Here is an 11,075-nt window from a genome sequence, read left to right as displayed (position 1 = left end):
TGGTCTTCATGCATTGGAAATGGACCTGGTATTTTTCTATCAGTCTTCAGCTAGGTAGTTAAGATAATTTTGTCTGAACAAACATTGAGAGTTTGACTTCTCTGAGTTGTTTTGATTACTTTGTTTTTAAACTCTATTGTAAACTGCTTAGAGCTCGCAGCCCCTTGAACAGCACACTTAAATTTAGCGCACTTCACAATGGGGAAGACAGTGTCCCCTCCTCCTCTTGGAACCTATTATGATATGGAGCATTGGCCACAGCCGGGCCAGTGTCTCAGGGCGGAGAGAGTCATGCATCTCCCCGAGCAACCGAGGTGTATGCAGCACCAAGAACTGCTGGAGGAAGCACCCGCAAGATGAGAGGATAGTACAAGGGCGCTTCCCTCTCGCTCTGGAATACGGAGCGAGTCTCCATCCTTGCCATCGCCCTTACCTTCTCAGGCCATGCAAGGAATGACTGGGAGGGGAGGGCAAGGGGTGGGGCCGGCCAGCCGGCAGGGAGCCACAGCAGGGGGACAAAAGAGCCACATGTGGCTCTGGAGCCACACATTGCTGGGCTCACCTGGGCTAAATCATCATAAAGCAATTTCTTAAATAGGTTCAGCTGCAAGATTTACAGAACATTATCATAAGAATAGTAACTCAATAATGTGCTGTTAAAACAAACTTTATTTAATGTGGTGACAAAGATATTGTTTTGTTCCTTCTTCTGACAAGGCAGTTGATCCTGATGGTCTCTAGAAGAAGAGAAGAAAATCCTACTTCCAGTCTGGTGGAGCAACATACATAGGAAAAAGAAATGGTTGCAGTTGACTTTCTGTTTTCTTCTTTGTCCATCTGGTCTAATCAAAACTACACCTCTATTACGCAATTGGTGCTTTGTGAATTTCAACAGCTTGCTAGCCCTTGGGTTCAGCATTTGCTTTAGAAATTTTCCAAGATGCTATCAGTTATGATTTCAACATTTGTTTGAATGACTGGAAAAATAACTTTAAGGTAACTCTTCTATGTCTTAGAGAGTAAAAATTGATTATACATAGCAGCCCTTTCTGGTGCATAGAATTTATAGCAGTATCACATAATCTTCTGCAATACCAAGAGTTGTGGTTCTACCAAGAGCCTTGGTAGTACAGTGGTCTAAGGCACCCTGTTATTAAGCTGGTTATTAAGACCAGCTGCCTGCAATTACTGCAGGTTCGAATCTCGCCAAGGCTCAAGGTTGACTCAGCCTTCCATCCTTTCTAAGGTAGGTAAATTGAGGACCCAGTTGTGGGGGCAATAAGATGACTTTGTATAAATATACAAAAGAATGAAGGCTATTGCTTAGCACATTGTAAGCCGCCCTGAGTCTCCGGAGAAGGGCGGCATATAAATCAAATTAAAAAAAATAAAAAAATAAACATTGCTTTGCTTGAGTTCACCCTTTGAATTTTCCAGTAGTCAAATATAGTGTCTGAACTTTCAACATTCTTAAACTTTAACATTATTCAGAGTATGGTTACATTAAAAATTCTTTTAAAATGTATTTGTATTAAGAGTCTCATATATTTTATACACATTGCATAGAAAAAAAAAAAGGTGATGAATAAACCACTTTGGTATCCATTTTCCTAGGTAATTAAAGCTAGAAATGAGCACCTAATTAGCAGTTAAGATGAGTATGCATAATCAGTATTTTTCACAGGATTTTTACTTAAATCTTTTGGGATGCAGGTTTCACTCTGTTATGACCTGTCTTAGTTCTTAAGATACAATAGCATAAAATGTCAAAATAAGAAATGTTTCCACCCTGTATAATTGCACAATATGCTGTGACTTGTCCAGACTGCAGTTTACCTCATGGTTAACTCAATGCTAGAATAGTGGTAAACAGTCTGGATGGTAGCCCAGCCAGTAAAAATGGTAGTGGTTATGATTTGATTCGTTTTTTGGTATTAAGAGGTTTTTATTTTTTATTTTTTGCTAAAATCTCTCTTCTGAATCACCCTGATTATGCCCTAACCTGCTCATCAGCTTGTTGGATTTCCACAGAAGGAATCTGGCATGCCAAATCTCTGAGCCCAGCATCTGAAGAAAGTTTCTCCTTGCAGAACAAAACTTAGGGAAGTTTCACAGTAATGCTACTGTGTTGTCTTCTTCCATCACAGGCCCTTGCTCTGCTTCTGCTGAGCCTTTGAACCTGTCAACCTTGTGAAATAGTCCAGATAGGAAATAAACCCAGATGAACGAATTCGAATTTATTCATAGAATCTCACAAGTCTGAAAGAGTATTTCTTCCCTTGTCACTCTTACAGCCCAAGAAACCAGGAAGGGGCTCTTCAGAAACATTTGCCATACTCACAAGCTATGGCTCTTCCCCCTCTCTCTGACAGTCATTCCCACATGCCATTACACTTGTAGCCCTTATAATAGCATAATGCTTTTAATATTTACTGTTTAAAACCAGTTTGATTCTAATTTAAGATTGACTGACAGTGAGAACAATCAACCAATGGAACAGTTCACCTTCAGAAGTTGTGGGAGCTTCATCAATGGAAGCTTTCAAGAAGAGACTGGACTGCCATCTGTCAGAAATGGTGTAGGGTCTCCTGGTTGGGTGGGGATTGGACTAGATGATTTACAAGGTCCCTTCCGACTCTGTTAATCTGTTATGGTGCCTAATCTGTTATAATTCAGTATGCAGACTGATGTTGTCTTCAAGAGGCAATGAATCTCCTAAATCTTTCACCCCCCTCTGGGGAAAAAAAAATATTCAGCCTAGCTTTCCTGTCTCTGCTTAATTTCACCATTTTACAGGTTTGTTCAGCAAAGCGAAGCGGCAGGTAGCCCCTGTCCCTTGAATTGGCAGCAAATTGCGTTTAATTTTTTTTTTTAAAAAAATTATTATTTGCTTGCCAGGCAACAGGAGAAGAGCTCGTAGGATTTTCTGCCTCAAGGTGCCAAAATAACTTGGCCGCCTTATTCGGGGATCAGGCTTACGCCCCGTGATGTGCAGGAGGAAAATGATAAAGATGCCCTGTTGCCCTGTGCTTTAAGAAGCAAAACAAAGCCTCTCTCAGCCCTTCCTCAGCAACTGGGAAAGAGTTCCCAGCGTCAGGACCGGGAGAAAAGGGAAAGCTGCTTTTGCTGAACAAGCTGCTGAACTCTCTCCAGAATCGAGGACGGGCAGCCAGCCTTTCCATTGGTGGGCTATCCCGTCCCATGTTCCGCTGCTGCCCGTTTTTCCCCTCTCAGAAGGTGGCTTCTGCGAGTCCTTCGGCTCCCGCTCGCCACCCCGTCCGCTTCACGTCTAGGTTTCCACCTCCAGCTGCGCCACCCCGCTCCTTCGCTCAGCCCTCGAGGCCAGGCGAGACCCCCCGCCAATGAGGAGGCTCAGCGACTGGGGAGGCGTGAAGAGGCGGCGACGGCAAGAGCGGCAGCTTCAAGCCGAAGCGCAGCCCGGGCCCTCAGTAAAGGGCGCGCTGGCGCCAAGTCCGACTCTGCGTCCTGGAGCGCGCGCCGTGGGTAAGATGCGCTGCTGGCGGCTGCCGCTGCTGCTGCTGCTCTTCTTCTGGGCTTTGCCGCCCGTGCCCGGTGGGCGCCACTACCCGCACAGCGCCATGTTGGACGGCTCGTCCCGCTACCGGCTCTCGTGGGCTCACCAGGGCGACACCATCGCCTTCCGCCTGGAGGTGCGCACTCGAGGCTACGTGGGCTTCGGCTTCTCCTCCACAGGAGCTATGGCTTCGGCGGATATGGTGGTGGGCGGCCTCGACCGGGGCAAGCCCTACTTGCAGGTGAGTAGCGAGGTGACGGGGGGGGGGGAAGAGAGGGGCCGTGAGAGGGCCACCTCCTCTTCTCCAGGCGAGCCTAATATTCAGTGATAACTCCTGTTTCCACCTGAAGTTCGTTCATAAAGCTTAATACTTGAATTGGACATCAGAGCAGCGGTGGGACATCCTTCAATTCCGACTTTTGAGTTTGAGTCGGCTGGTCCAGCAGCCTCCCTCAGTATGTTTATTCGTTTAGTATCAAGCAGATTTCGAGTGGAGTTATTTAAACGCACACATGCATACAAATCCAATAAGTTTCTGGCATGGTCAATAAAAAGACAACTGCTACATTTGACTTTTATGATGACTCCCCCCCTCCTTCCCTTCCTCTCTTTCCTTCCCTCCCTCCCTTTCTTTTCTTCCCTCACTCCTTCTCTCTCTCTCTCCTTCTTTCCCTCCCTCCCTCCTTCTCTCCTTCCTTCCTCCCTCCCTCCCTCCCTCCCTCCCCCCCCTCAATTTCTTTGCAGGGAAGATCATGCAATCCTATGCTACTTGTCCCAGAGAAAGAGTGAAAGCCATTTTTAACAATAACAACTGGCTTCTTTTATCATTTCCTTGTATCAGTGATGCCTTTCAGACTTCGCTAAGTCTGATTGCAAAGTGACCAGCATGCCACCTAGCAAAGCCACAACGACAATGGAAGGGTTCCTGTCCATTTCACATATCAACAGGCAACAATTTCATCCCTTTTATGTTTTCAGTCAGTAAAGATGCATTTCAGCTTTATCTTAGTATCTTGAATTACACACTTCAGCATTTAGATGATATTTTATCATCATGTGCAAGGTTCTCAGAAGTAAGGGAGAATATAAGTACTGTTAATAACCTTTGTGCTTTGTGTTTGCACAACAATTTGAAATACTGTTGTTTGCCAAGTCTCTGGTAGTGGCCCCAGGGCGAAGGCAAATTAATTGAATAATGTCTGCCTTTCTTATTTAATAGTTAATTAGCATTCAAACTTATAAATGATATGGTAAAAAACATATGTGGACTGAATGAATGCATAATTTAATCTCTTAGAATCATGTAGCTGTGGAGTTGGAATCAACTACAAACATCATCTAGTCCAACCTCTGTTTTTAGGTCATAATATAAAGTACCATGTAATCTCTAAGTATTTATTTAAATGGCTCTAGGCAGAAAAGTAGCAAATATAGATGCAACTTCAGATCAATTCCATACTTAGTGCCATGATCTTTGGTTATAGTTCAGTTAGCAGCTAAATTCTACCAAAATGAGAGAACCTTAATCCTACCTTAAAGACAGTTGCATGGTTATGTATTTTGATTGATATTTTTCTCCATGCAGTAATTAAATACATATTTTTGTTCATAGTTTTAAGTGGGAAGAGCTGGTTGATTGGATATACTTCTAAAAAGTGAGATTCTCACAAGAAATCCTAACATAAAGTGAGCAAGTAGAACCACCTGGACAAGCATTTTGTCTATCTAGCTCTATAAGGATATATAAATATAAACAATAAATAAACAAACAAACAAACAAACAAACAAACAAATAAATAAATGGTAACTCTAACTTAGACCCATAGCATTAGGATGTATATTAGTTGGCATTAATGAATTGATTTTTCTGTTTAGTATCTGCAAATTTATCTACATTTTGAGTGGTATTAATGATTCCTAAAAATACTGAACAAATAACAAACCATCAGGTATTAGCTTCTTCAAAAACTACAGCATTTAAAAAGACATATGGCATAGAAACTAAATTCTAGACTTGTGAAAAATTAACTTTTAAAGGAAAATATATGCTGTTTCCTTAGAAATGTCATCTGAAAGTCAGATACTGATACAATGCAGCAGTGAATTTTGGTTCCTCAGTCCATCTACTTCAGTGATTCAGCTCTGCACTGAGTGCTCACAATAAGCTTCCAGATGTTTTCAGAATAGGAATTGATTATAGTGTCTTTTTATTTAAATATTTAATCACATTTTCTCCTTAGTTATATGTTTATTTCTATCCTTAAGTCAAGCAACTAGTTGCAATTGCTATTTATAATGTCATCAATATCTGTGGTGCTTTCCTTGTTTCAGTAGAATAAAAAAGACAGATCTCTGGTTCAGGGTAATTGCAGGTCATATCAATTCTGAAATAAAATATATCACTGAGTTGCCCAATTTATATTTCTGAGATGCAAGTTACCTTTTTAAATACAATAATAATAAAAAAAAGATCTTCCATTTACTAATAGAAGAAAATGTTTTCCTTCCAGTGTTCATGCTGGTTCTAGAGGACTTTCGTTGCAGTCAGTTAGTACAGAAATATGACTAGAAACCATGAGTTCTGGTCCCACCTTAGACATGAAAGCTGGCTGGGTGATTTTGAGTTAGTCATTTTCTCTCAGCCCAATTCACCTCACAGAGTTTTATAGGGAAAACAGGAGGAAGGAATATATGTTCCCGCCCCGAGTTGTCAATAAAAATAATAAATGTGGGATATAAACAAATAAATACATAAATATGTATACGTGTCTGTAAATTTTGGTCATTTATGACCAGATAATGGGTTGCTACACAAGAAGAATGTAGTTGATGCACACATAGAAACACAAATAGATACATACCAATTACATAAACAAGCCAGAATGTTCTTTTAAAAGGAATCTATTTTCTAGGTATCAGCAAAGATTCTGATAAAAACATAAATAATACTTTTTTGTGGGGGCTGTTCATGTTGTCACTATATTCTACCTGAGGTTACTGCTTTAAAATTTGCTAGGATAGAGTACAACTTAAAGGATTCTTCTGTTGCCTCCTGCAAATAGATCAATCAGGTTGAAGGGTGCAATTACGTTGTAAAGACTGAAACACAAAAAGGATCTTTCTAAAGGGCTGACACATTCTTCAAAGGTATGGCTGAGAGGGAGTGAACAGAGGATGATGTATTAATGATAAGCATTCTGGACTACAGAGTGGGAACCTAGCACTGCTTGGGAAGTGTAAAATCCATGTTTAAACAGCAGGAGTCTGTCAGATTATCACTATCATTAAGTGTTGTACCTTATGATTCTTGATGAACGAACCTTTTGTTTTATGTACACTGAGAGCATATACACCAAGACAAATTCCTTGTGTGTCTAATCATACTTGGCCAATAAAAAATTCTATTTTATTCTATTCATGTGATTCATAGGTTTGTGAACTGTATAACAAAGAAAAACTCAGAGCTGAGCAAACAGAAAAATACTATGAAAGTTTATAGAGCGATGTACTGTATAAGGCCAATCAGGAGCACGTTTTAAGGTCATTATGTGATGCAGATTGGTGAGGTTATTGTGAATATGTTAAAGTATGGAGAATCCAACCCCCATCAGTGCAGTGATGGAAAGATGTTGGCTGGATAAATATAAGATGCTGGCTGGATAAATATGGGTGCTGCCTCAGAGAAATTGCTCAATCTGTTCAGGCTTGTAGTTATATTATGCATGCAATATTGCCAAAGTAAATTTTTTACAGACTACTTGCCACAAGAATGCTCAAGGCAGCTCTAACCTTTGCATCTTTTTTTTCTTTTTTTTTTACTATTAAAAAGCCTTTAGGGCTTACTTGCACACTCCTTGAGTTTTCATTCCGCAGCTCCATACTTAACCTTCTCTTTCGTTGTCAAATCCTCTTTCTTTTGGTCTGGAATTGTGCATCCCTAACTGTAGCTCCCAGTATCCATTTTGCAGAGAGTAATCCTTCTTTATGAATGCGGGTTTTGTGTGATTTATTTAAGAAGGTTGCATTGTAAGGGCCTTCTGTTGAACTCTAACATAAAAATACATTTGAGGATTATTTTGTGAATAGCTCTTCATTTGTATATGAAAAATGCTATACTCATCACACTCACTAGTTTGCTGGTACCCCAAATAAAGAACATCTGCTTATCAAATACAGTATACGCATGGAAATCATTTTGATGTTATTAAGAGTAATCGGATTTTAAATAATGAAAAGCCGTGAATTGAACTCTGCTGTTTTATAAACATTTGACAAAGTTTTTAGCAAAGAAACAGAAAGATAGAACAAGGAGAAATGTCACAGTGGCATACATTTTAAATATCACCTGGTGCTTGGTTATAGATACTGCACGCCTTTGGGAAACTCACTGTATCTTTAGGAATCTTTTCTGGCATCTTAGCGTGAGGTTAAAAAAAGATTCTTAAAAATTCAGTGTGTTCCCCAAAGGCATGCAATATCTACAGCCAAGCACCAGCTAAGGCATGTTAACACTGCTCAGCTATTGGTTTTTTCTGCTAGTACAAGGGTCTTTCTGGAAGAAGTCATCATTTGTTATGCTTTCCTGCATATGATGTTTAAAGAACAGATGAAATACAATGCATACACAGGTCGTTCTTAACCTGTGAGAGATCTTGGGCAGTTTGGCTGCAAAGGCAAAGTCTTCTGCTTAATTTAAATGTATCCAGCTTGTATGTTTCTAAACATGATGATATTCCTTAATCACTCAATTCTTTTTCTTGTCAATTCAATTCAATACTCTGCATCAGACCCACTATGTACTGTATTTTGGAATTACATAGAATTTCATATTTGTAATATTGTAATAGTAAAATTGTGGTTCTCCAGACATTCATGTAGTGGACTTTGGATGTAATGGTCGAAAATTGTATTCAGATCTCACTCCAGAAATAACAAAGATCTACAACAGAATGGAAAATGTAAAAGAGTGCAGAGAAGAGGAACCAAGATGATTAAGGGACTGGAGACTAAAACATATGATGAATGGTTGCAGGAACTGGGCATGACTAGTCTAGTGAAGAGAAGGACCAGGGGAGACATGATAACAGTGTTCCAATATTTGAGGGGCTGTCACAGAGAGGAGAGACTCAAGCTATTTTCCAAAGCACCTGAAGGCCCGACAAGGAATAATGGATGGAAACTGAACAAGGAGAAATTCAACCTGGAAATAAGGAGAAATTTTCTAACATTGAGAACAATCAATCAATGGAACAGCTTGCCTTCAGAAGTTGTGGGAGCTTCATCATTGGAAGCTTTCAAGAAGAGTCTGGACTGCCATCTGTCAGAAATGGTGTAGGGTCTCCTGCTTGGGTGGGGGTTGGACTAGATGACCTACAAGGTCCCTTCCAACTCTGTTAATCTGTATCTGTATCTACATCTACCATTCTATTTATGCTCTTCAAGACATACAAACTACATCTATGGGAGAGACTGAGAGCTGGGAGAAAGGCAGGTAATGCACTAAGTTTCTCATGGAGGGAGAGGAAATGAGCTAATTTGAGTGGATTCAGAACCAGAGAAGAAGCAAAACATCTAGTAACCAAAGATCAAGTTAAGGAATACCAGTCTACTGAAAAAAGCTACTGTATGTTCCATGGTGATGCAAGATCACAAAAGAGGAGAATGACACAATGAAGAATCCAGATAATCTGTGCAGATTTCCATAGGGAGAAGAAGACTCAATTCTATCTACTTGGTGGAGATATCTGGAGTGAAAAGAAGACACAATTCTGTCTATCTAGTGCAGATATCCAGGGGGAGAAGCAGGTATGAATTTCACAGTTCTAGTAGCTGTGAAGGGCTGCCAGCTAAATTTAGTTAAAGCCCTTGATTAACTCTTTGGGGAATTTAGTTGCAGCTACATTTTAAGCTTGGCTGTCATGTTAACAGAAGCAATAATGTTGTAGAGGAGAAAGTTAATTTCATAGTAGTAGAGCAATTAGGCCACAAGGCGATTCACTACATTCCGTTGAACACAGGAGGAAGCAGAAAGTAAAACCCTATTTGCATACCTTACCTGAATTCCATTTGCATAATTAACTGGCAGAAAAAGTCAGTCTGATGCCTATTGTTACGCTAAAAATAGAAAAAGAATTTTCATTATTTATTTTGTCTGATCATGTCTAAGAGGTTCTGGCCCAAGTGATTTCCAAACTCTGCCCAGGCAATTGATTTAATTTATATTATTTGCATCAATTTACATCATTTATGTAAAATGATACAAAATGAAACTTTAAAAAAAACAACAGTGATGTAAACTCAGATTTATTGGTCACATTTTCCTTCTTTAGGTCCATTAAACTAACTTGAATAGTGAATCAATAACAAATAATCCTGACTCATTAAAACAAAATTCATGTAACATTGAAATAAAATAATGAAGGGTGTTTTAAAAATAGACAGTGGAAAACTTCCAAAGAATCTTTCAAAATGATGACATCCAGGGTCAGCAAATGATGCCCACTTTGGAATATACTTGGTAGAAGTGAAGTTTGTTAGTTAACTAGTGAGAGAAAATAATTTGGATTGCTCAGTGAAAAATCAATCTAATGTGTAATTAAATGGCAAATTCTGAATTGAGGATTATTAGGAAAAATGTAAAATGAAACTCTGAATATCACCATTTATTCTCCACAGATTTCTATCAGTTTTATTGTAAATTATAGAAGCAAAACAAAAATATTTGAAAAACAAAAAATATATTAAAAAGAGTCTTAATTAGAGAGATTATAGACTGAACGTATGCCAGAAAGGAAACTCTTTACCAACTTCCAGAAAGTTGTTAAGGAAACATGAAAACTGCTTTTCACTAAACAGATTTCACATTTAAATGCTGGTACCAAAAGGCCTGTTCCATAGCTTTAAACAAATTGATTCAGAAGTTGAACAAACAAGGACCAATTCATAAATAAGAAGCAGCCTTTCAAATATCCGGGTCTTAGATGTTTCAGTGCTTTAAATGTCATCACCACAAATACTATTTAATGCAAGTAATGTAAAATTGCTTTTTGGTTGAAGTTCACTTCTGGTAATTTACATAGAGACATATAGACAGAGTTTTCTTGGTTGATCGTGAAAAACTAAGCTGACCAGATTGATATAGAAATTGGTATATCCAGAAAGATCAGGGCTGTAGGGTTAGTCTAGGAAAAGGACAATAAAAGGTTCTTTGTACTGTTGCCAAGAAAACCACATGAATGTGTTCATTAAGTGACCAGCTTAATGAAGTCTTACACTTAGGCAAGAAAAACAAAAAGTACACATATAGACTGGGTGAAACCAGGCTTAATAGCAGTAACTGTGAGTGGGATCTTGGCATCTTAGTGGACAACCAATTAAATATGACTCAACAGTGTATGGCAGCAGCCAAAAAAGGCAATGCAATTCTAAGTTGCATTAACACAGGGATACAATCAAGATCAAGTGAGGTACTAATACTACTCTGTAAAGCCTTAGTAAGACCACACCTAGAATACTGCACCCAGTTTTGGTCACCACACTA

The 11,075-nt window shown here is 39.3% G+C and overlaps 1 protein-coding gene across 1 annotated transcript in view; it reads left to right on the top strand.

Annotated features, from left to right (window-relative positions):
- Positions 1 to 2,390: 2,390 nt before the first annotated feature.
- The window catches only part of MOXD1 (monooxygenase DBH like 1), a 43,059-nt gene continuing 34,374 nt past the window's right edge, over positions 2,391 to 11,075 (top strand). The window contains exon 1 of the mRNA XM_034418825.3: positions 2,391 to 3,776. Coding sequence (XP_034274716.2) covers positions 3,363 to 3,776 — 414 coding nt within the window. The 5' untranslated portion in view covers positions 2,391 to 3,362. The remainder of the gene's footprint in view (positions 3,777 to 11,075) is intronic.

The sequence above is a fragment of the Pantherophis guttatus genome, chromosome 1 (genome assembly GCF_059756535.1).
Source record: "Pantherophis guttatus breed Tessera chromosome 1, ASM5975653v1, whole genome shotgun sequence".
In the NCBI taxonomy this organism is placed as follows: Eukaryota; Metazoa; Chordata; class Lepidosauria; order Squamata; family Colubridae; genus Pantherophis; species Pantherophis guttatus.
This window is presented reverse-complemented; position numbering and strand designations above follow the sequence as displayed.